Consider the following 26,829-nt stretch of genomic DNA (forward strand, 5'->3'; position numbering starts at 1 on the left):
AAAATTCAAGTGAATGGTAAGCAAATTATTTCAGATAATAGTCACTTTTAGGTAAGAATGGCTAATGATGTATATTTTTTTGAATTTTTGAATTTTATTTATTGTTTTATACAGCAGATTCTTATTAGTTATCCATTTTATACATATTAGTGTATATATGTCAATCCCAGTCTCCCAATTCATCCCACCACACATCCCCTCCACCACTTTCGCCCCTTGTTGTCCATACATTTGTTCTCTACATCTTTGTCTCTATTTCTGCCCTGCAAACTGGTTCATCTGTACCATTTTTCTACGTTCCATATATATATATGTATTAATATACGATATTTGTTTTTCTCTTTCTGACTTACTTCACTCAGCATGACACTCTCTAGATCCATCCACGTCTCTACAAATGACCCAATTTCGTTCCTTTTTATGGCCGAGTAATATTCCATTGTATATATGTACCATATCTTCTTAATCCATTCATCTGTCGATGGGCATTTAGGTTGCCTCCATGACCTGGCTATTGTAAATAGTGCTTCAATGAACATTGGGGTGCATGTGTCTTTTTGAATTATGGTTTTCTCAGGGTTATGCCCAGTAGTGGGATTGCTGGCTCATATGGTAGTTCTATTTTTAGTTTTTTAAGGGACCTCCATACTGTTCTCCATAGTGGCTGTATCAATTTACATTCCCACCAACAGTGCAAGAGGGTTCCCTTTTCTCCACACCCTCTCCAGCACTTATTGTTTGTAGATTTTCTGATGATGCCCATTCTAACTGGTGTGAGGTGATACCTCACTGTAGTTTTGATTTGCATTTCTCTAATAATTAGCGATGTTGAGCAGCTTTTCATGTGCTTCTTAGCCATCTGTATGTCTTCTTTGGAGAAATGTCTATTTAGGTCTTCTGCCCATTTTTGGATTGGGTTGTTTGTTTTTATAATATTGAGCTGCATGAGCTGTTTATATATTTTGGAGATTAATCCTTTGTCCGTTGATTCGTTGGCAAATATTTTCTCCCATTCTGAGGGTTGTCTTTTCATCTTGTTTGTAGTTTCCTTTGCTTTGCAAAAGCTTTGAAGTTTCATTAGGTCCCATTTGTTTATTTTTGTTTTTATTTCCATTACCCTAGGAGGTGGATCAAAAAAGATCTTGCCGTGGTTTATGTCAAAGAGAATTCTTCCTATGTTTTCCTCTAAGAGTTTTATAGTGTCCGGTCTTCCATGTAGGTCTCTATTCCATTTTGAGTTTATTTTTATGTATGTGTTAGGGAGTGTTCTAATTTCATTCTTTTACATGTAGCTGTCCAGTTTTCCCAGCACCACTTATTGAAGAGACTGTCTTTTCTCCATTGTATATCCTTGCCTCCTTTGTCATAGATTAGTTGACCATAGGTGTGTGGGTTTACCTCTGGGCTTTCTATCTTGTTCCATTGATCTATATTTCTGTTTTTGTGCCAGTACCATTTTGTCTTGATTACTGTAGCTTTATAGTATATTCTGAAGTCAGGGAGTCTGATTCCTCCAGCTCAGTTTTTTTCCCTCAAGACTGCTTTGGCTATTCAGGGTCTTGTGTCTCCATACAAATTTTAAGATTTTTTGTTCTAGTTCTGTAAAAAATGCCATTGATAATTTGATAGGGATTGCACTGAATCTTTAGATTGCTTTGGATAGTATAGTCATTTTCACAATATTGATTCTTCCAATCTAAGAACATGGTATATCTCTCCATCTGTTCATATCATCTTTATTTTCTTTCATTAATGTCTTATAGTTTTCTGCATACAGGTCTTTTGTCTTCCTAGGTAGGTTTATTTCTAGGTATTTTATTCTTTTTGTTGCAGTAGTAAATGGGAGTGTTTCCTTAATTTCTCTTTCAGATTTTTCATCATTAGTGTATAGAAATGCAAGAGATTTCTGTGCATTCATTTTGTATCCTGCAACTACCAAATTCATTGATTAGCTCTAGTAGTTTTCTGGTGGCATCTTTAGGATTCTCTATGTATAGTATCATGTCATCGGCAAACAGTGACAGTTTTACTTCTTCTTTTCCAATTTGTATTCCTTTTATTTCTTTTTCTTCTCTGATTGCCGTGGCTAGGACTTCCAAAACTATGTTGAATAATAGTGGTGAGAGTGGACATCCTTGTCTTGTTCCTGATCTTAGAGGAAATGCTTTCAGTTTTTCACCATTGAGAATGATGTTTGCTGTGGGTTTGTCGTATATGGCCTTTATTATGTTGAGGTAGGTTCCCTCTATGCCCACTTTCTGGAGCGTTTTTGTCATAAATGGGTGTTGAATTTTGTCAAAAGCTTTTTCTGCATCTATTGAGATGATCATGTGGTTTTTATTCTTCACTTTGTTAATATGGTGTATCACATTGATTGATTTGCATATATTGAAGAATCCTTGCATCCCTGGGATAAATCCCACTTGATCATGGTGTATGATCCTTTTAATGTGTTGTTGGATTCTGTTTGCTACTATTTTGCTAAGGATTTTTACATCTATATTCATCCGTGTTATTTATCTGTAATTTTCTTTTTTTGTGGTATCTTTGTCTGGTTTTGGTATCAGGGTGATGGTGGCCTCATAGAATGAATTTGAGAGTGTTCCTTCCTCTGCAATTTTTTGGAAGAGGTTGAGAGGGACGGGTGTTAGCTCTTCTCTAAATGTTTGATAGAATTCACCTGTGAAGCCATCTGTTCCTGGACTTTTGTTGTTGGAAGATTTTTAATCACAATTTCAATTTCATTACTTGTGATTTTTCTCTTCATATTTTCTATTTCTTCCTGGTTCAGTCTTGGAAGGTTATACCTTTCTAAGAATTTGGCCATTTTTTCCAGGATGTCCATTTTATTGGCATAGAGTTGCTTGTAGTAGTCTCTTAGGATGCTTTGTATTTCTGCGGTGTCTGTTGTAACGTCTCCTTTTTCATTTCTAATTTTATTGAATTCTCTCCCTCTTTTTCTTGATAAGTCTGGCTAATGGTTTATCAATTTTGTTTATCTTCTCACAGAACCAGCTTTTAGTTTTATTGATCTTTGCTATTGTTTTCTTTGTTCTGTTTCATTTACTTCTGCTCTGATCTTTATGATTTCTTCCCTTCTATTAATTTTGGGTTTTGTTTGTTCTTCTTTCTCTAGTTCCTTTAGGTGTAAGGTTAGATTGTTTATTTGTGATTTTTCTTGTTTCTTTAGGTAGGCTTGTATAGCTATAAACTTCCCTCTTAGAACTGCTTTTGCTGCATCCCATAGGTTTTGGATCGTCCGGTTTTCATTGTCGTTTGTCTCTAGGTATTTTTCTGATTTCCTTTGATTTCTTCAGTGATCTCTTGGTTATTTAATAATGTATTGTTTAGCCTCCATGTGTTTGTGTTTTTTATACTATTTTTTCCCCTGTAATTTATTTCTAATCTCATAACATTGTGGTCGGAAAAGATGCTTGATATGATTTCAGTTTTCTTAAAATTACCCAGGCTTGATTTGTGACCCAAGATGTGATCTATCCTACAGAATGTTCTGTGTGCACTTGAGAAAAAAGTGTAATCTGCTGTTTTCGGATGGCATGTCCTATAAATATCAATTAAATCTATCTGGTCTATTGTGTCATTTAAAGCTTCTGTTTCCTTATTAATTTTCTGTCTGGATGATCTGTCCATTGATGTAAGTGAGGTGTTAAAGTCCCCCACTATTATTGTGTTACTGTTGATTTCCTCTTTTATAGCTGTTAGCAGTTGCCTTATGTATTGAGGTGCTCCTATGTTGGGTGCATATATATTTATAATTGTTATATCTTCTTCTTGGATTGATCTCTTGATCATTATGTAGTGTCCTTCCTTCTCTCTTGTAACATTCTTTATTTTAAAGTCTATTTTATCTGATATGAGTATAGCTACTCCAGCTTTCTTTTGATTTCCATTTGCATGGAATATCTTTTTCCATCCCCTCACTTTCAGTCTGTATGTGTCCCTAGGTCTGAAGTGGGTCTCTTGTAGACAGCATATATGTGGGTCTTGTTTTTGTATCCATTCAGCATGCCTGTGTCTTTTGGTTGGAGCATTTAATCCATTCACGTTTAAGGTAATTATCGATATGTATGTTCCTATGACCATTTTCTTAATTGTTTTTGGTTTGTTTTTGTAGGTCCTTTTCTTCTCTTGTGTTTCCCACTTAGAGAAGTTCCATTAGCATTTGTTGTAGAGCTGGTTTGGTGGTGCTGAATTCTCTTAGCTTTTGCTTGTCTGTAAAGCTTTTGATTTCTCTGTCAAATCTGAATGAGATCCTTGCCGGGTAGAGTCATCTTGGTTGTAGGTTCTTCCCTTTCATCACTTTAAGTATATCATGCCACTCCCTTCTGGCTTGTAGAGTTTCTGCTGAGAAATCAGCTGTTAACCTTATGGGAGTTCCCTTGTATGTTATTTGTTGTTTTTCCCTTGTTGCTTTCAATAATTTTTCTTTGTCTTTAATTTTTGTCAATTTGATTACTGTGTGTCTCGGCATTTTTCTCCTTGGGTTTATCCTGCCTGGGACTCTCTGCACTTCCTGGACTTGGGTGGCTATTTCCTTTCCCATGTTAGGGAAGTTTTCAACTATAATCTGTTCAAATATGTTCTCTGGTCCTTTCTCTCTCTCTTCTCCTTCTGGAACCCCGTAATGTGAATGTTGTGTTTAATGTTGTTCCAGAGGTCTCTTAGGCTGTCTTCATTTCTTTTCATTCTTTCTTCTTTATTCTGTTCTGTGGCAGTGAATTCCACCTTTCTGTCTTCCAGGTCACTTATCCGTTCTTCTGCCTCAGTTATTCTGCTGTTGATTCCTTCTAGGGTATTTTTCATTTCAGTTATTGTATTGTTCATCTCTGTTTGTTTGTTCTTTAATTCTTCTAGGTGTTTGTTCTTTAATTCTTCTAGGTCTTTGTTAAACATTTCTTGCATCTTCTCGATCTTTGCCTCCATTCTTTTTCTGAGGTCCTGGATCACCTTCACTATCAGTATTCTGAATTCTTTTTCTGGAAGGTTTCCTATCTCCACTTCATTTAGTTGTTTTTCTGGGGTTTTATCTTGTTCCTTCATCTGGTACATAGCCCTCTGCCTTTTCATCTTGTCTATCTTTCTGTGATTGTGGTTTTTGTTCCACAGGCTGCAGGATTGTAGTTCTTCTTGCTTCTGCTGTCTGCCCTCTGGTGGATGAGGCTATCTAAGAGGCTTGTGCAAGCTTCCTGATGAGAGGGACTGGTGGTGGGTAGAGCTGGCTGTTGCCCTGGTGGGCAGAGCTCAGTAAAACTTTAATCCACTTGTCTGCTGATGGGTGGGGCTGGGTCCCCTCCCTGCTGGTTGTTTGGCCTGAGGCAACCGAACACTGGAGCCTACCTGGGCTCTTTCGTGGGGCTGATGGTGGACTCTGGGAGGGCTCACGCCAAGGAGTACTTCCCAGAACTTCTGCTGCCCGTGTCCTTGTCCTCATGGTGAGCCACAGCCACCCCCCGCCTCTGCAGGAGACCCTCCAACACTAGCAGGTAGGTCTGGTTCAGTCTCCATTGGGGTCACTGCTCCTTCCCCTGGGTCCCAATGCACACACTACTTTGTGTGTGCCCTCCAAGAGTGGAATCTCCGTTTCCGCCAGTCCTGTCAAAGTCCTGCAATAAAGTCCTGCTAGCCTTCAAAGTCTGATTCTTTAGGAATTCCTCCTCCTGTTGCCAGACCCCCAAATTGGGAAGCCTGACGTGGGGCTCAGAACCTTCACTCCAGTGGGTGGACTTATGTGGTGTAAGTGTTCTCCAGTTTGTGAGTCACCCACCCAGCAGTTACGGGATTTGATTTTATTGTGATTGCGCCCCTCCTACCGTCTCACTGTGGCTTCTCCTTTGTCTTTGGATGGGGGCTATCTTTTTTGGTGAGTTCCAGTATCTTCCTGTCGATGATTGTTCAGCAGTTAGTTGTGATTCCGGTGCTCTCACAAGAGGGAATGAGCACACGTCCTTCTACTCCGCCATCTTGAACCAATCTGGCCTTGTTATTTATATATACCTGTATGAGCAATTAAAAACTGTTTCAATAATTTATGTAAGTACCAGATAGTTAACTGATATAATTTCAGTGCTCTTTAATAAAACAAATCTCTAGTGGAACATAGACCTGGTTAATGACAAGCGTAAAATAGATGGAAGCTGTGTGGATGGTCATGTAAAAAGTTTATTTATGGTTCCCTTACAATATCTCATTAGAACTGTATATTTGGAACCAATTATACATGTTTTAATATTTAAGACACAGAGTCTTATTATATACTGTCCTTGCCTAGGGTATATCCAAACAACTACCTTAAGACTGAATCTGCCTTATAAGAAGATCCTCCTGATATGGAAAAATTAACCTGTTTATATCAAATTCTGCCCTAGAGCAGTGTTATGGTGAGACTCCAGTGTGTGCCCTTGGGAATGTCCTCATGGGGCGGACTGTGTTTCCCAAGTTCCTTTCTCTCTTCCTTTCTCATCACCCTTTCCAGCACCTACTGATATGCCAGCTTCTGGAGAGGCATGCATGTGACCACATCTTCATTCTTGAGGAGTTTAAAGTTTATCTTTAAAGAAATAAGGAGAACTTATTTTTCTAACTTAGCGCAATTCTAGAGGGTCTCAAAATCAGAAGGGTTGAAGGGCCACACCAATAAGATAAATGCATAGTGCTGTCCTTATAAGGCAACAGGGAGTTGTAGGACTCGTGCCAACCTGGGGAGGACAGCACCTGCCTTAAAGGCATTCTGATTAATTAATCCTGTTCAGACCTAGAAAGTATTTTTTTTAGGTTTAAATGATCCATCAAGTTATATCTCCTGGCATGAAACATAATTTAAACTCCAATGTTTCCTGAAGAAATTCTGTGGAAACGTTCTTCTGAATATTTCAGTAAGTTATATGTCTTCTGTTCCATGTCCAGTGTAAGTCAGAAATCCACACTTGTGGGAATTCCCTGGCATCCAATGGTTAGGACTCCGTGCTTTCACTGCTGTGGACCCAGGTTTGATCCCTGGTTGGGGAACTAAGATCCCACGAGCCGCGAGGTGAAGCCAAAAAAAAAAAAAGAAAAAGAAAACAAAAGAAATCTGCACTTGTTTCAGGACCCTTGTTCCATTCGGCATTATGAATTGATTTTATGGGGAAAAGTCTTTACAATGCCTACAGTGTTCCCCCAAAAGAAACTTTTGAATAGATATTGCATATTTGAAATGGATCTTTTTTGTTAACAAATAATCTTCTCTCAACTTGTAATATCAATTCATCATAAAAGTTTGATAGTATAAGCAATCACAGCAAATGCCATTAATGATTCACTTTTGTCTGTTTATCTATTTTACTTTTTTGCTTACACAGCTTATGATTTTACTTACTTGCTAAAATATGATGAATCAGGAAAACAGCAGAGCCTGTAACAGTTCTGAGTATTTTAATGGTCCTAGATAGTAATGAAAAATACTTAGTAGCAGCTGTTATTTTTAAGGAAAATCATAATATACTATGAATCTATCTGCAGACCCACCTAAAAAAACTTCATTGGTAAACCCATTATATTTTAATTAGTAGGAGATTTCATTTATTAGAATAATAATTAGAAATACACTTGGACACATTCTGTTCATATGAAAAAGTGTCAAATTCTAGTGGAATGTATGCCAGGATTGAGCTTTGGGACATGTTTCAGCAAATGTATTACTCTTGATTTATACATTTTGTGAAATGGATTTATTTTTATTGAATCCAGATTTGAATGTAAAGTGGTGTATAATGTTTTAGTCACAGCTTCTGGAGAGATTGGCAACTACTAATCTTACAATTTCAAATCTGCTCAAAAGTAGTTTTCTGTAGGAAACTATGGTCAGGAATGAAAGAGGTGAATCTGTGAATCCGTGAATCTGTGCTGCCTTGGAATGTAGCTTCTGGGGACCGGAGGGTGAATGTATCTAACGCCTTTTCCCCAATTCATGTCATAGAAAAGGCACTGACATGGTTTGATGGAAGCTAGATAGAGTCTGTGATAGTACAGAAGAGAAATATAAAGATTCCTGCTTCTGAGAGCCATCTGCTGGCTAAGACAAAGCCTGCAAAAAACCCACAAATGTCTGGCTTGTCCACGTGAATAGAATCTCAATTACTAAGAGTTATGTAACTCTGGTTTAACTGAAATTCTCATCAACTCTTTTTTTGGCATGTGGCCTCGATATTGTTTTTTGTATCTTTACTGGAGTGTAACTAACTGCTTTACAATAGTGTGTTAGTTTCTGCTGTACAACAAAGTGAATCAGCTATATGTATACATATATCCCCATATCCCCTCCCTCTTGAGCTTCCCCCTCCCACCCTCCCCATCCCACCCCTCTAGGTCTTCACAAAGCATCAAGAGCTGATCTCCCTTGCTATGCAGCAGGTTCCCACTAGCCATCCATTTTAATTTGGAAGTATATATATGTCAATGCTACTCTCTCACTTCGTCCCAGCTTCCCCATCCCCCGCTGCGTCCTCAAGTCCGTTCTCTACATCTGCGTCTTTATTTCTGCCCTGCCACTAGGTTCATCAGTACCGTTTTTTTAGATTCCATATATATGCATTAGCATATGGTATTTGTTTTTCTCTTTCTGACTTACTTCACTCTGTATGACAGACTCTAGGTCCATCCACCTCACTACAAATAACTCACTTTCATTCCTTTTTATGGCTGAGTAATATTCCATTGTATATATGTGCCACATCTTCTTTATCCATTCATCTGTCGATGGACACTTAGGTTGCTTCCATGTCCTGGCTATTGTAAATAGTGCTGCAATGAACATTGTGGTACATGTAGCTTTTTGAATTATGTTTTTTTCAGGGTATATGCCCAGTAGTGGGATTGCTTGGTCATATGGTAATTCTACTTTTAGTTTTTTAAGGAACCTCCATACTGTTCTCCATAGTGGTTGTATCAATTTACCTTCCCACCACCAGTGCAGGAAGGTTCCCTTTTCTCCACACCCTCTCCAGCATTTATTGTTTCTAGATTTTTTGATGGTGTGGCCTCGATATTTCATTCTCAACGTGGTGTTTGATTTACTAACAAGGAAGTAGTTCTTGCTTCCGTCTCTTCTGTGGCAGAAGCTGATTCAGAATTCCCGTAGGTGATATTTATGTCCTGTTGAAAACGATTTTAAAGCAAACTTTGGAAAACAGTACAAAATATTCTCTTAAAACTGAATGTTCCCCCTTCCCTTAAGGTAACTCTGTCATGCAACCAACTCTAAATGCTTTTTGGTACAATTGTAGATAAACTAAAATGAAAGGGAAGGAACTAGTTCTGTGGTCTTGATGGTCAAGGAAGACTTAATAGCATACCGCTGCCAAACTCAGTCTTCTAAAAACATGTCCCTGGAAGGAAATATATATTTTACAACAACCTTAACACAGTATTTTTTAAGTTAGATTAATAGTAAGTAATTATACTGAGTACCTCTACTGTCAGTATTAATAAAACAGTTTACCTTAAAATTCTCAAGAGAAAAGTATATTATAGCAGGCTACATTTAAGAATGCTTTTATGAGCTGTTGTTTTCTATAATAGGATTAGAGGGGAAATTTAAATGATACAGATTATTTTGTTGCTTTTTCATATTGTGTTATATGCTGGTTTATATTCCTGTTTACCTGAGTCAATAGAACATATTAACTAGTATTGGGTTCTGGAGTCAATCCACCACTTGGGTTCAAATCCTGGTGTGGTCACCAACTTTGTTTTGAACTAGGTCTTAACCTCTCTTTGCCTCAGTTTCCTCATCTGTAAACTAGAGGTACTAATAATATTGACCTCCGAGAGTTGCTTTGAAGCTTAAAGCATTTAGAGCAGTGCCTGGCGCATGGTAAGCATTCTGTAAATGTCAGCCGTCATGGTTATCGTCAGCCTTCCTCCTTGGCATTCTGTTGAGATGATAGATGTGAATTTGCTGAAGCACCTTCTATCCCTCTGTTTTCTGCTCTTGTTTTAAAATTTAGGATGTGTGTGTCCTCCCTTCCCAGCCTTAAACGAATGCCCTGGCTTTTTTTTTGCTAACTCCTATAGAAACTCCAATTTCAGTGAAGGGCGTCTCATCACACTCAGGTCACACGTGACAAATGGCCTTTTATTACGTGCTGATTACAGTTAACCTTCATTTCTTTCATGGCAGCCGTGTGGTGCCTTCTATTTAAATAGAGCTGTTCCTGGATATGACTTTTCGAGCCTCTCTGGGTTTATTTCTAATTTAACTTGCCATTCCAAGTGGGACTATTGTGTAACTGAAGGAGTGATGCACTCATTTGTTTTCTCTACGTCTAATTATTACAACGCAGTGCCTGTGAGGCCCCCTCGGGCATTCATTCACTTTTCTAAATGGTGGAACCTTCTGGGGAAGGGAGTGGGCCTTTAGTTATTGTTCTTTTGAACTGCACGGATATGTTTATTAGTGCAGTGTCTGGGAACACACTAGCAACTCTTTTACCCTGACCATTTTCATCGTACCGGGCTTATTACCAAGGATTATTGGAAGAATCCTCTGCTGGCGTAGGCAGTAGTTTCTTGCGCATTTCCATTCTTCAGAACAAGGCCAACTTTTGAAGCACACAAGTCAGTGTGCGTGCATTTGAGGATACCTGAAGTGCTTTGGAAACAAAGGGCACATGGCTTTCAGAAAGCATAGGAAGGGCAGAATAGAAACACCCAACATGTAATTATAGCTGTTCTGTTACCAAATACTGTGCTTTTGAGCCCCAGAGTGAGACGGGACAGGATGAGTTAGAATCATTCCTTCACCCTTTCACGCTCACCTAGATGCTTACCTAGGATCAAAGGGAAGCTTTTTCTTTCATTCACCAGCATCTTGTACGTGTTCAGAGGGATCTCAGCAGTCTCCCACTGAGAATTTTAATTGTAAGCCATGCTTTAGAATGCCATTCTCTTGAACTTAGAGCAAAGAACCAAGACACTTATATGTACATGTGTTTTTTTATTTTTTATTTTTTTAAACTTTTTTTTTTATAAATTTATTTGTTTTTTGGCTGCATTGGGTCTTCGTTGCTGCGAGTGGGCTTTCTCTAGTTGCAGCGAGCAGGGGCTACTCTTCGTTGCGGTGCACGGGCTTCTCATTGCAATGGCTTCTCTTGTTGTGGAGCACGGGCTCTAGGCGCGTGGGCTTCAGTAGTTGTGGCACGTGGGCTCAGTAGTTGTGGCTTGCAGGCTCTAGGTGCACGGGCTTCAGTAGTTGCAGCACACGGGCTTAGTTGCTCCGCGGCATGTGGGATCTTCCCTGACCAGGGCTCGAACCCGTGTCCCCTGCATTGGCAGGCGGATTCTTAACCACTGCGCCATCAGGGAAGCCCTGTACATGTGGTTTTAATGGTTACCCAGAATCCCAGATATTCAGTAGCCACTTTGTATACTCTAGCATTTAAAACATGAAATTTAGGGAAATGAGAGTAAGAGTGGGAATTGAGTGACCATTATTGGAAGATTTGCAGTCAAAGGATCCTGGTAAGGATTAATTAACCAATTAAAGATTCATTAATTAGTTGATTATATTAAATTAAAAATTAGGTATACCTGACTTAATACACTCTTCCATTCATCCATCTATTCATTCATTCTACTTAGCAAACATTTCTTATATGCCCACAATGTTCTAGGCTCCAGAGACACAAAAATACTTGGTACCAGCACCGTGACTATCAGATTTCCTGCCATGGACTTGGCCTGGCCAAACACCCAACCCACAATTGTCTTCCACCTGCAGTGCCCCCTAACTGTAGGATCATGCCGTGGGCCCCAGTACAGCAGCAGTCCTCTGTGGAGTTGGGTTGTCCTCTCCTCTTCTTGTGTTCTTTAAGCTCTTCTGCACTTTTTATTCCTTTTCACTTCAGCCCCACTTACCTTCCTGCCTTTCCACAAAGAGATCAAATAAGTTCTGAAAGGTACAGGCTAGCCTAAGGTTCTTTGATGTCTTCTGAGGATGTCTGTACCATTTAAAAAGGGGAACCAGGGAAAATTTTACCCACTGAATATCATTTTAAAGCTAGTTTTTGCTGGGTCCAGCTATTCATTGCACATACCTTTTTAAAAATTATTTTTATCATCATCATCATCTTTACACGAATACCTTTAGGTGGTTGTTCTTCATAATGTCCTAAAACATTTCACTTTAAAATGAGGAAAACCAGGGTATGAAGTTTTGTAGAACATTAAGGCCATCCACCTAACCTGTCTTCATTTAATGTAAATTCAGAAATCTGAGTGCAGTAATTTTATACCATTCTATAGCCCTTGCTTTCCCTTCTCTGCCTGCCATATAGTTCAGTAGTTGATTGACTATATAGCAGCATTACTTCAGTTCCTTAAAGACCTACTTAGTAGTTACTTAGTTTTTTATTTCAAATTTATTTTTCACTTTTCTCTGTATACATGTATACATAGCAAGATAAATAGCTAAAGTCAACTATGGGCAAACAATATGTGTGTGTGATTATGCTTAGTTACATTTAGACTTCTGCATATTAGTGTGTAGAAATTATTGTATAAAACAAAGGGTTCTTATTATAGACTTTAAGTTATAATTTGAAGGAAACAAATGCCATATCATATTCTCAATTTAAAAGATGTCAAACATACCACAACGTGAAAGTTTCCATTTTTGAGGGCTCCCAGTGACAAGATCCATATTTGTTTTTATGACTAGATATTCAAGAAGTGAATTACTGTTGCCCTATTATCACACACACAGTCTTAATTATTTGCAAAAATCACAGCCTATGCCAGAACATACCTTGTTAGGAGTGACTAAAGCTGTTCTCTCATGGGCAAACCTGTCACACTATTTTGACTCTTTTCACAATAGGCTCCAATCCCTACAACTGAGTCAATGGTGTGGAAAACCACAAATCCGTATTGAGTGATAAGAAGGCTGAAAAAGTGGCTTAGCCGTCCCATATGTTCTTTCCTTCAACTACTAGAAACCTTGCACAAAACTGTTTAAGATACTAGTAGATAAACATCATTTATATTTGATCTTATCTAATAATATGACGCTTTGGCTACTGAATCTGTTATTTGTACAAGTGAAAAGATGCACTGAAAACCTAAAAGGCACGTACATGGAAGGAGACATTCAAAACATGTTCACTGGAGCAATGTTACAGTGAAATATTAGAAATAACTTATATGTCCATCACCTAGGAAATGGATTTTAAAATGCTGGGATGATATTCTTTGGACTACTCCCGTATTTCATCTGAGTCAAGTATCAACCAACTACAGCCCATGGATCAATTACAGCCCACTATTTGTTTTGTAAATAAAGTTTTATCGGAACATAGCCATACTCATTTGTTTATATATTTATCTATAGCTACTTTCATGCTACAATTGCAGGGTTGATTTGTTACAACATAGACTGTATGACTCTCAGTCAAAATAAAATATTCACTATCTAGCCCTTTACAGAAACAATTTACCAACTCCTGATCTAGGTTAAAACACCATCTATTGTAAAATACACCATTACTTTATATACCACTAAGAAAGAAAAAAAAATATGTCAAACTATGACAAGCTGTCAAATGTCAGAAGCATCCTGCTTTTAGAGACATTAAAATATTAAAATATTCATCGTAGAATCAATGAACTGTGGTATATAGCATTTCAAATAAACAATACAGTGTATCAATATGAACAGATCTCAGATCCTTGGTGTCAAGTTAACAAAAGTCAAGTGTAGAACAATTTGCAGAATGATGTGAACAGCATATTATTTATATGTCTCTTAAAAGACACCAAACAATATAATGAGTTTCCATGAATGCAGATATATATCAGTGAGCATGATTTAAAAGAATTGGAAGAATTTAAAGGAAGCTGATGATAGAGGTTTTTCCTGGGAGGAGAAGGGACCAGGATAATGATAGAAGGAGGGAGGGGTATCTTTATCTGTTGTGTTCAGGTTTTTCAAGGATTGATTTATTAATAGAAAAGAATTTTAAAAAGCATCAAAGCATGGAAAACCTGGAAAAAAGTAATGTCAAAGTATTAATAGTGGTAAATTTTTTATAGTAGGAATATGGGTGATTTCTTTTTTTAGTGTATTTCACTGTAATTTTCAAGAACTTCATGAATAACTAAAGAAGATGAGTCATGTTCTTCATTTCTATCTCAATCAAAAGAGATTAAGGTTGGAAGAAGTACATGTTAATCAGTTACCTGACATTACAAACTAATCCTGTTTTTCTACTGTGGCATTAAGGTTAAACAATGTACAAGTCAGGGCCAAATTTCATAGTTAAAACTTTTTTTCATAATGTGGTACAGCTAATCTTTAAATACAGTGAACTTTATTCCTCACCGTGAAAAACCACCAACGAGAAAAGTCAAATGTCAGGTGCATTTTACAGAACTGAAAAAGCTTGTCATGAGTCATGTTATTGATGTACTGATGTCATTTCTTTCAACCCGACCTTACTTGTTTTGAAATTACGTTGTGATTTTACACGATTTTATATGTTGTCACATGCAATTCAGACCCTCATGTTACTTATTAAATGCATTCATTTTGTCATTTGTCTATGGCAGGTCTTCCTAAAATATTCTCTGTAAGTGTCTTCACAAGTTCAAAACTTTGAGGGATAGTTTTAACACCGCCAGATTATTTCTTTTGATGATGGGGATCTACTCACTCACCACTGCTTTCATTTAGTTTTTGTTTTTGTCATTTTGTTGTTATTTTAAGCATGTCTTTCTCTCCCTAAGAGTGTTTCATCAAAAATAGGTCTAGCTGCCTGCCTTCAAGATTAAGAAATGAAATGTGTCCCAGAAGGTGACAGCGGGAAATGTGGACATGGGACCTTGGGTCTGTATGAAGCTGCAGTCTATGAGCCTCGGGTCTCATGGCACTGGAACCAAACAGAGTGCTGTATTGCTCACCATTTAAATCTACTTTCTCTTTTTCCAGTTCAATCTCACCATTTAGTATTGAGAGCACAAGACGCCAGCGAAGGTCTGAATCCCCAGACTCCAGAAAACGGCGTATCCACAGATGTGATTTTGAGGGATGCAACAAAGTGTACACAAAAAGTTCTCACCTGAAGGCTCATCGAAGGACACATACAGGTACAGCCCTGCAGGGCTTCTCACCTGAGGGTCGCTGAGAGTCCAGAAAGGGCCAGCTGCTTGGCTTTGGAGCCATGAGTGTGCTGGAATGTTCTGTGCTCACCCATCATATGTGCATCCTATGTTCCTTTCTGAGTGGAGTACATTCCCTCTCTCAGTTGAAAAAAGGCCTAAGTCTTCGTGAAGTTTAGCAAGCAAAGAAGTATTTCTTCTGTGTCGTAAGGACTTTTAAAATAATAGTATGAACACAGTGGTCTGGTCTTTTTCATAATCAGTGTTGCCGCTTAATCGTTGTCTAGTTATTAGGTTTTAAAATGTCCACATAACATACCAAACAAGCTGAACAAAATCATTCTCTTAAAGTTATTGTTTTCACCACCACTTAGATCATGTTTTTCTCCCCTTGATCTCATCCCCCAAATAACCAAACAGATAAACCTCCCCCCCAAAAAATGAAATAAGATTGACATATACATAGTACTGTGAGAAGTTTAAAACAATACTTCCACATGATTCCATTTGATTCTCACTGGTATTTTTTTGTATAAGGAGAGGATTTTTCGTATTCACAGTTTGCAACGAAGGAAATTGAGATCACAAGTGATTCACTGACTTTGTCACCATCCATTCACCCATGCACCTACCCAGGAGAGAAGCCAGTGACTCTTCACTTAGCTCCCTACCCACCGCATCCATCCTCTACCCTGTGTGTCCCTCACCTGGCATCCCCTGGCTTCCTTGGCTTCTGGATCCCATTGGGTACCATCAATGGGAGGCTCTGGGAAGAGACCAAAGGTGGAAGGAGGGACCCCCAATTACAGAACCTTTTGGTCAGAAAAGTGACTGGTGACTGGAATGTGTGAACCTCAAAGAAGCAGAGAGAAGAGAGAAATTCATTCACACGCATTCCTGGTAGCAACGTGCTATAGAGCCAGTAACTATCCTCGACAGGAATTGGCCTCCATCACCTGCCTCTATCTGGGAGGTTCACGTGTAACAGGCTCCTGTGGGGCTGCGTAAATCGTGCTCCCATCTCAGATACATTAAGATAACCACACTGTAGAAACTGTTTCTCAGCTGAGGTAGCAAAATCATTTAAATCGTCATTCTTTGCCATTTATTGAGTCATGTTCTTATATCAGATTATTTGAAAGCTGCTTTACAGAGACTTTCATGATTCTGATCATTAAGATGGGACATCTTTTTGTGTGTGTGATGAAGTTATAGCACGGGATGCTTGCCTGAAGTCAGAAAAGCTTTATAGAATCTGGAGTTTACTTCTGCTTATCTAATACATTAATGATATTAACTATTTCTAAGGTAATTCAACGCAGTGTGCAAACTGTCACTTCCATCTTTCCTCCCTGTTCCCACTCCTTATCCCTTTTCTACTTAATTCCAGATTCTTTCCTCTCCATTGATCCAGAGCTTTCCCAGGAGAGGTTTTCATCTATTTCTTCGGCACTATTTTTGAATCAATTTTCTTTCTTTCTTTTTTTTTTTGGATCTGAAAAATTAAGCCATGTAATATTTAAGTTAAGTTTTTATTGAAGTTAGTTGATTTACAATGTTGTGTTAGTTTCAGGTGTACAGCAAAGTGATTCCATTTTACATACACATATATATTTTTTTTTTCAGATTCTTTTCCCTTAAAGGTTATTACAAAATATTGAGTATAGTTCCCTTGCTATATAGTAGGTCCTTGTTGGTTATCTATCTTATATAGAATAGTGTGTCTTCGATTTTCTCATTAAGGCCAAGAATGCGTATAAAGACATGAAAGTTGAATAAGCATGTTTCACCCTATCAGTAGACAGTGAATACAAATCAGAGGAGTAAGTATGATCAGCTCATATTACTGACTTCTTATGGGAGCATTTCAGTTAAAGAAAAAAAAAATGACCTTTCTTCAGTGAATCCTCGTATATTTTGAGTTACTCCTATTTTCCTTGAACTTTCCAAAATACTTATTATCCCCGTTTTCACACAGGCACCCTCTATTTCATTTATGCAAGTGATGAACAGTGAAAGAGAGGAAAAGGTTTAATGAGGTACTATTAAAGGATTTAATGTTATGGCATGATAGGATTGCATCTAATAGGTTTTAATATAGATTGTGAAAGTGGGGGAGATGTGATGTGTGCGTTATAATTCAAAGCAATATAAACCTTTAGTGCTGAAGCAGAAGTAATTAGTTTGGCTTATTAGTAAGATGAAATCATCGACTCCTAGGGTCCGAATGGACCTTATATGTCACCAAGTCTAGTTCATTTCCTAGTTAGAGGGATCCTTGGGTGTCATCTTTCACAGAGAACCAGTCCCTATACTATGCAGTATTCTGCACACTTAGCATATTTTTTCTTTCATTTGATCCACACAATAACCAGTGTCATTATCTCCTTGGTATGGGCGTGACTCCCGGTCAAGTCTTATTTCCCATCTCTCCTTAAATGCCTCGCGTGACAGAGAGCTTTTTCTTGTGCAAGACAAGTTGGGTGACATTTCTGAGGGCAGAGTCCTCGTCTCTTACAGCACTGAATTGTCTTGTATGGCGCTGTTTGGCTCCCGTTGTCTCGTTGTCCAAGGGAATCGCTCCAGCCATCACAGTGTAAATTTCACTTCCGGGACCCTGGTGCTCCTCTCAGCACTGTCATGGACCACTCGTGTCTTCATCTCTCCCAGCCAGACACCCGCAGTTCTCTCAGCCACGTTTTCCTAGGTATATGCCAACCTATCACAGTATCTTTTAAAGTTTTCACACCACAAATTGAGGGAAGAGCTCTTGTTAATGGACGTCTCTTAATAGATGTAAAGATAATGTTAAGTCTTTTAGCAGTTGACTCTGTTAAGTCATCTAAATCAAAAACTGCTGAAAACTGGATCTTCCCACACCCTGTACCTATAACGGATTTCTTTTCAACTTAAACGTGCAGTGTTGTATTTGTCATTGAACCTGTCCCTCAGATGATGGCTCCCTTGGGAATAGTGGGTTTCCCGTCACTGAGGTGTTTTGCCCCAGGCTGGATGACCTCTTGTGGGAGATACAGGACAGAGTCATTACTATGAGGGCTGCACATACCCTTTCAAGTCTGGGAAATAATTATACTGCATCCATTTTATTGACTTGGGCTCATTATTCTAATAAATTGGAAAGATTTTGGAGCTCTCCCTGCCCACCTTGCTTTTAACTTTTTTAGCTTTCTCCTTCAGCTTCTCCATTTTTCCAAGTACTGAGTAGAACAGGTTCAAGGAGAAAGCCCTGAGATGTGATGTTGGAGACTTCCATCCAAGTGGGTCTTAATTTATTAACTTATAGCTAAGAATCCATTTAGTTGTCCTACTCCAATCCATGTTTCTTGATCTCACAGCTGCATCCAAAGGTCCTTGTGAAATTCCTGCTCCAAACCCAGATATGCCAAATTCATCCATCCACTTAGCAGAGCAATACTTACTCTGCTCAAGGCAGAGTCTCCTAAACTACCAGTCAAATAAGAGTACTTTTAAAAAGAAAGAATGAAATTTGCTTGATTTGCTGCCACTGGTTCAAAGTGAGCCCGTACTGGTTTCTGATTTATAATTACATGCAAGATTTCATAACTTCGGGTTCAAAGTAAAATCAACACTAGTTCTATAGGGATTCAGGTTGACTTGCTTTGATTTTAATAAATATCTTCTTAGCCTTACCTTTGCTTCAGGCATATTGAGTAAGTTATTTGTGTGTGACCAGTAATAATGAATGTGAAGTTTGGGATTATAACAGATGACTTATGAGAACTACACACGCGATGGGAGGTGAGCAAGGGGCAACAGACACTTTCTTTGAGAAAGTCACGTTAATTCTACCTTTAACACTTGATCTTTTGTGCTTTATTAGTACATGATCAGTCATCTGTTTAGGACTTATACGTACAGTAAATTAAACATATTTGTAGGAGCGTGAAAGAGGATCATTTTCTATGTATTAACAAGGAATTTAGAGTACAAAAAAAAAGACATGCTGAAGAGTACCTTTTAAAAATAATTAAATATCGTTTCATAAATGTGCAGTTTAAATAATAACATAAAGATTTGACCAAATATTTTTAAATGCCTACTAACACCTGTCTGTGGTAAGTTGTTTAAGGCACGTTCAATAGAAGGAAAAAAATATATCTCGGTCATTGCATCCACCCCTTTTGTCAGCAGGTACGTTTTTCCTACTCACTGGTCTAAATTGTGTGTTTCCTCTGCATGAAGCAGTGTGCAGTGTATTTAAATGAATATGCAGTGTATTGAAATTAAAGGTCATTTAAATCTCTGCTAAACATAACTACTATGTATTAATACAATGAGTTTCCCTCACTTTAAGAATTTCATTACTTTTTAAGTCATCTAAATATGAATTTTAGAAAAAAATGGTTTTATGAGTTTGGTATTGCTGTTTAGAATTCTTATTACTTTCTAAAAATGTATGCCATTGTGTTTTCTAAAATGCAGTTCAAGCAAATAACACTCAGGCACCAGTGATTCTTACAACCACTAGATGGCGCACTACAACCAGATGTTGGGTCTAGTCTAAGAGGGTCCAAGGAAGAGTCAGCTAGAACCCTCTAGTGGTACGTTTGACACGGCGTGATGATCACTGCTCTGCAGAATATTATAATTTAATGATGAACAAGGAAACGGCAAGATAAAGATTTAAAACCAGATTTTTAAAAAAGTAGTTTTGACCTATAAAAATGTTGTCTCAGGTGAATCTGAATTTGAAAATTTCAACTTGGTATCCTGCTCTCTAATAAATCTGAGGCTCATTTAGCCAATCTTGTCTAATATTCATTTGAATTCATATGAAAACGATACACCAAAGTTTTAAAAATTAGTAAATATAGAGCAGCCACATTTCTTATGTCTGGCTTTAGCAAAAATAATTCATATCTGAATTTTACACATCAAGGAAGTTAACTCATATGGATGCTTTAAAATTTTTAACCAATTTTGATTTAAACATCTCTAAAATATGTCCTTCCCTACCTTTACAAATGAAAGAAATGATGTATTATTTAGCCCTTCCCTTGAGGAATGAAGACTTTGTAACTAATATCATGTGCTATAATTAATATCAGATAATGACTATGCGTGCGCCCGCACACGCACACACACACACCCCAGTCCAAAATGCTTGTGGGTTCCATGCTTCTTCACTTTCTTTCTTGTCTCATTACTTCTCATTCCTATTCCTATATTTCTTGCTTCTAATTTGACATCTTATTTTATTGGGTGAGATTCTGAAATGATTTGATGATATCCTACAAAGAAAATCATGAGCTATGTGACAGCTGTGCATTTTGGTGGCCTTTTGTTCACAATTCTTGGGGTTGCTAGATCTTACCTTCAGGCGATGGGGTGCTGCTTATACTTTCACATCTATCTTCATTAATTAAATAACTCATTCCATATAAAGCTCCACGTCAGACCCTCTGTCTAGATTCATTGTTAGATAAAGCATAGGGCTTAGTGATGCCAGGATAATGAATCACTTAAGAACAAACTGACGTTTTTCAGGTAAAAATCCTCTGCAAATAAGCTCTTTGCGGATCTTGGCCAGAGAGCTCACAGATACGCTCCATATTGGTAACTGCGAAGAAATAGGAAGGTATCATAGAAAAAGCACTAAATTTGAAGTCAGGCGACAGAAATTTGTCTTTGGCCCCTAACTGGCTTGTGCGCTTAGACAAGCTACTTAACTCTATGTATCTCAGGTTTTGTATTTTTTTAACTTTGAACATAAATATAGCAAATTGTTGCATAATTACCACAGGGGGCCTCATTTTTATATCCCCAGTGAATACAGTGACTAACACATTATAAGGACCCAATCATTATTTGTTGAATTGAAATTGTGTATGTCTGGATATTGACGTGGACATATATTATTAATATGAGCAGTAGATTCAAGGCAAAAAAGTTTAGATAATTTAATATATCCTCATCACAATCAGCTGTAATTATATTATCTCTTTACTTCAGACTCAACTAATTTAATATTTATATAATGCAGAAAAAAGTTGAAGTAAAAGTATTATTTAATCAGCCCTTTGTCATCATTTTTATAATGATAGTATAAATAATCTTTTCAGGAACGTATTTTAAATACTTAGTAAAACGTAGTCTTTTATTAGAAAGGACCTATTCATAGACAAATTCAACAAGACAGATATTTATTGAGCATCTTCCATGTCTAAGGCACTATAGGTTTTTCTTGAAAAAGGCAGAAAGAGGCAGAACTCCCATCTTCAGTGAACTTGTCCATAAGTATACTAGGTAAGATCCATTGAACAGTCACAACGAAGGCCAAGTATACAAAGTCTTATAATAAAGATACAAGCAGAATAACAAAAGAACACCATGGGAGTTGTCCGTTATGGCCAGGGAATTTGGGGACACCTTTCTAAGCTGGGCGTGCAAGGCCCTTCTCATCTGACTCCTGTTCATCCGTCAAACCTCATTTGCTAACCCCATCCCAATTTCCCCCATTCCCCACCCACACAAATGAACCAACTTCCAAACATGCCCAGCTGTATGGAGCTCATTGGTACGTTCTTGCCCTTACCTGAAATGGCCTGCCTGGGCACCTCCATTTTTCCTTCTTGAGTTGGTAAACTCCTATTTATTTTTGGAAACTGCCTCAGTGTCACCTTGTCTGTGAAGCTCTCTGACCACCCTCCTTCCCAGGCAGGTAGAATTTTTTCCTCCGTGACCCTGGAACACTTGGACGTTTCCTTGTTGCAGCAGCACAGTGGGCAGAGAGGATCTTTTTTTGTTTGTTTTTTGGTTTTTTGGGGGTTTTTTTGGGCCGTGCTGTGTGACTTGCAGGATCTTAGTTCCCTGACCGGGGATCAAACCTGGGCCCCCTGCAGTGGAAGCATGGAGTCCTAACCACTGGACCACCAGGGAATTCCCAGTCTTTTTTGAAAGTCGACTAAAGTTTTGCTTTGTTAGAAAGCCAGTGAGAAGACAAGGACCAGGAGCATTAATAATTAAACTGGAGGTAGCAGGACATAAGACAGGGAAACAGAGCAGTAGAAGTTGGAACTGGTGAAAGGTGGTGAAACTCTAAAAAGAGGCAGACCATCTTCATGGAGATGAACTGGAGAGGACATTTGGAAGGCAGAACCGGCAAATGTAATAATCGGGTTGGGGCAGGTAGAGAATAACCAATAGGAAAGAGTCCAAGAAATCTCGCCAACTGGAGAAATGTATGACTTGATACCTGAGTAGATGGGCTTGTCTTTTTTCCAGATATCAAAATAGAAGGAGGAACATGTCTCGTCTAAGTGGTAGATGCTGAATAACGTTTTGGTCACGTGGGGTTGCTTTCGGGCTGCCAACTGGAAATGTTGTCTCCCCTTCCATGGTGCTTGGGAGAGAGACTGAGGTGTAGACACTTGGGAATCTTTCCCTTATAAGTTGTGGTAGAAGCTGTGGGAACCAAGGAGAACCTATGCAAGTGAGAAGATGTCAAAGCCCAAATCTCAGTAAACATTTATGTCAGTGGTCCCCAGCCTTCTTGGCACCAGGGACTGGTTTCGTGGAAGATAATTTTTCCACGGACCAGGGCGGGGGATGGTTTGGGGATGATTCAAGTGCATTACACTTATTGTGCACTTTATTTCTATTATTATTACATTGTAATATATAATGAAATAATTATGCAACTCAGCATAATGCCGACAGGACGCGGGGCTCAGGCGGTAATGCGAGGGATGAGGAGCGGCTCTAAATATAGAGGAAGCTTTGCTCGCTCTCCCACCACCCGCCTCCTGCTGTGTGGCCCGGTTCCTAACAGGCCACGGACCGGTACTGGTTGGGATTTGGGGACCCCTGATTTATGTGACAGGTAAAGGAAGGCGTCTACAAAAGAAACTGAGGAAAAGGTAACCAGAAACAGGAAGATAAACGTCCCTACATAGAAATATAAACTCAGCCACGTAGAGTATTATCCTTAGACCTTGAACTTTTTACTTCCAGTAAAGTACATTTTTGTTATAGGGTATTTTTAACTTCATTTACATTTGATTTCTAGAGGAGAAGGGCTAGCCTCTGGGTTAACACAGTGTTTGTCTTGTAAGTACTAGTTCATATTCTCTCAGTCTGCTTGGCCAGTTCTGACTGGATATCCTGGTTTATGAAAGCAGTGATTTAAGGTGTTGAGAGGCATTGCAGGGTAGTGGTTAGGATTGTGACCTTGGGTGTCAGGCTCCCTGGGTTGAAATCCCCCCTCCATCCACCACATACTAACTCTGGGTGAAGTGGGGTTGGTTACAGCAACTACAGTTAGGGTCAAAGTTAAATGAGTTCAGATCCATAAAACTCTTAGAGCTAAGAGAGGTAGATGGAAGACGCTATATGCTGTAGCAAATATTATTTTCATCAAAGAAATCCATTATATAATTGCATGAAAAAAAAGACCCACTTGGTCTTGTTTACACGTAATGAAAAAGAGAATTAATTCAGTTCCAACAGTTCCATAGGGCAGATACTAACATACTGATCACTTGTTTGATTGAATTGACAAGACCAAACAGATCAAACAGATTATAGAATAGATTGGTCTACTTGGCCTGTAAAGGAGTTTTATACTTAAAACGTTAGAAAAAATCAAGATCAGCATCCATTTTACCTGCAAATCTTAATTCCTTCCTTAAAAATAGCAAATGGGATTTATTTTTAACTTTATGTTATTTATATTTCTTAGCAGAAACAGAAAGACCTTGAATTTCATAACTATAGAATTCAGTATCCTTTATTTATTGAGCACCTATCATTTGCCAGGCACATGGCATGTGTATTTCTTAGTTTCACAGTGGAGACAGTGTTCCCATTTTACAGACGGAGAACAGAGTTTCAGAAAGCTTAACTCTCTAGCCTGAGATCCAGTCGCAGATTGGAGACTGAGCCTCATTTGACCGTGCATTCCGCTTGATTTCAAAGCCTGTGCTGTCTTCTGCCCCCTTACCACCAGCAAGAAGGAAGGCAGCCTTGACTACCCCTGGACAAGTCAAGGGCCTTGTAATCTCAGCTCTAGGTTTCTGTTTCCTCATTTTCAAAGGACCTAATTTCCTTCCAGATCTAAAATTCTGTGAACTTTTATGAACTAATGTAACAGAAACCAGAAAACGAGATAGGAATCTTGATTCTGGGGTTTTTTTCCCCCTCATATGCAAATACCATTCCTCAAGTGAAACAGATTGTCACAGCAAATATGTTGAGCCTTGAGTGTAATGAAGCTCATTTGTCAGTGTCTGGGGCCCCCTGACTTTATAAAAGTTAAACAGGGACACATTTCAGAAATGCACTTCTGAACTGAAGAAAATGCCTATGTTTCCTGTTGCCAAAGGTGGTTTTTTTTTTTTCGGTTGCTTGAGAAAATAATAGAGAGAAGCTGGTGTGAGGACATGGGCGTTTTGTTTGACCGGGAGCTTTTGCAAACTGCACATTCCTTTTCTGGTGTTACTCACACGTCATTTTAATATGAAAGGGCACCTGTCTTTTGTCTCAGGACACATTTACCTTTCAGCGTTTCAGATGGTGAAATGGGAGGTACCCGAAAAAGTTATTTTTGTTTCGTGGGTTTTGGGAATCCATTCAATACCTGATGTTTTCTTTAGACTTTATTATGCCTTCTGCTGGGTAAATGTCATGGAAATGCACTGAGTGACTCTTAATCCTTTTCTTTAACCAAAATTGAAAGAGACAGCAGTTCTCATAATAAATCAGTTTGTTCACTGTTTCAAGAAAAAAACCCTGATGAGAGTTTTCATTTTCCCATTTCTATTCATTAATTAGAATACTAGAATACTATTTAAATAATGCCTGTGAATACACACACACACACACACGGGCCAGTGTGCATATAAAGCTGTTTCTAACATGAACCCCAAATGAGGAGTTAAAAAGAGTGTTTTCGAACAAAAATTAACAAACCCTCTTTTTTTGGTATGTTCTCTTTTTTTAAAAAATTTATTTATTTTTGGGTGTGTTGGGTCTTCGTTTCTGTGCAAGGGCTTTCTCTAGTTGTGGCAAGCGGGGGCCACTCTTCATCGCGGTGCGCGGGCCTCTCACTGTCGCGGCCTCTCTTGTTGCGGAGCACAGGCTCCAGACGCGCAGGCTCAGTAGTTGTGGCTCACGGGCCCATTTGCTCCGCGGCATGTGGGATCTTCCCAGACCAGGGCTCGAACCCGTGTCCCCTGCATTGGCAGGCAGATTCTCAACCACTGCGCCACCAGGGAAGCCCTGGTATGTTCTCTTTTTAATCTTTACAGGACTCTTTCACTTTAAAAGAATAGGAGGGCTTGCTATTAGTTTCAGTTAACATTTTCCTTTTTCAGAGGTTTCATAGTTTAGTTCAGGTTTTATAAAGAACTGAAAGAGGACAGATTGTGCTGAAAAATGGTCAAAAGGTGGAAGTGGCTTACGGGTTTTTCATGGGACATAGAGACCTTCACTTCAGGTTTTATAAAGAACTGAAAGAGGACAGATTGTGCTGAAAAATGGTCAAAAGGTGGAAGTGGCTTACGGGTTTTTCATAGGACATAGAGACCTTCACTTCAGAATTGAAAGTCTAGAAGTTAATAACTACACCCCAAGGTGAGTGTAGTGTTAAGCTACCCATTACCCAGTTCAGGTCCTTTGATTTTTTTCCTGTACATTAGCAACTTGATGTCTCGACTTAATCACTTACTAAGACTTATTGGTAAGGACATAGACCACACCATTCCCTAGACCACACCATTCCCTATCATTTTATTATTTCACAGGATTAATATAAGAAACAAAAATCAAAGGTGATCTGATGGTGGAGTCAAAATTTCTGATTATTTTGAAAAATATTTAAATACATTTTCAAAGACTCTGCTACTGAGGATTCTAAGTGGGTTAGACCAAAAAAAAAAAAAAAAAAAGGTGGGCATGCTTTTTTTTATTTTTAGCTTATTTCTAGTGAAAACAGTGTTGAATAACACATTTGCAGAATTCTAATTCAAATGAGTTTTAAGGACCATTCACTATTCCTGAAGAAATCACTGGAAATAGTGTTTACTGTCACCCCCATTCAGCCTGACACAGAGCAGCCGTGCACAATAGCCGCACAGACCCTGGGAGATGCTTGACTCCTATTAGTGTCCAAACCAACTCTTTCCATAGGAAAATGGTCATGGAAAATTCACCTACCGTTCTGTCCCCACCACTGACTTTTTTAACTTTCAAGTGAGCTTTCTGTTTTCTAGCAAGATTTAAAGGAAAGAAGGGGGAATGGAGGAAGGATTCTGTCTGTTCTTTATTATATCCTTTCAGGGCTCACTTATACATATTACAGTGTACCTTACAAACCTATTTATCATCTTAATTAGTTCTTTTTTTTTTAATTAGTCATCAATTTTATACACATCAGTGTATACATGTCAATCCCAAACGCCCAATTCAGCACACCACCATCCCCACCCCACCGTGGTTTTCCCCCCTTGGTGTCCATACGTTTGTTCTCTACATCTGTGTCTCACTTCTGCCCTGCAAACTGGTTCATCTGTACCATTTTTCTAGGTTCCACATACATGCGTTAATATACGATATTTGTTTTTCTCTTTCTGACTTACTTCACTCTGTATGACAGTCTCTAGATCCATCCACGTCTTAACAAATGACTCAATTTCATTC

The 26,829-nt window shown here is 38.5% G+C and overlaps 1 protein-coding gene across 4 annotated transcripts in view; it reads left to right on the forward strand.

Moving 5' to 3' along the window:
- Positions 1–26,829, forward strand: part of KLF12 (KLF transcription factor 12) — a 478,511-nt gene that overhangs the window by 430,705 nt on the left and 20,977 nt on the right. For all 4 annotated transcript variants that reach the window (XM_057532951.1, XM_007186207.3, XM_007186206.3 and 1 more), the window contains exon 7: positions 14,981–15,138. In XM_057532951.1, the coding sequence (XP_057388934.1) occupies positions 14,981–15,138 (158 nt within the window). The remainder of the gene's footprint in view (positions 1–14,980; positions 15,139–26,829) is intronic.

Source organism: Balaenoptera acutorostrata, chromosome 18, assembly GCF_949987535.1.
Source record: "Balaenoptera acutorostrata chromosome 18, mBalAcu1.1, whole genome shotgun sequence".
Taxonomy (NCBI): Eukaryota; Metazoa; Chordata; class Mammalia; order Artiodactyla; family Balaenopteridae; genus Balaenoptera; species Balaenoptera acutorostrata.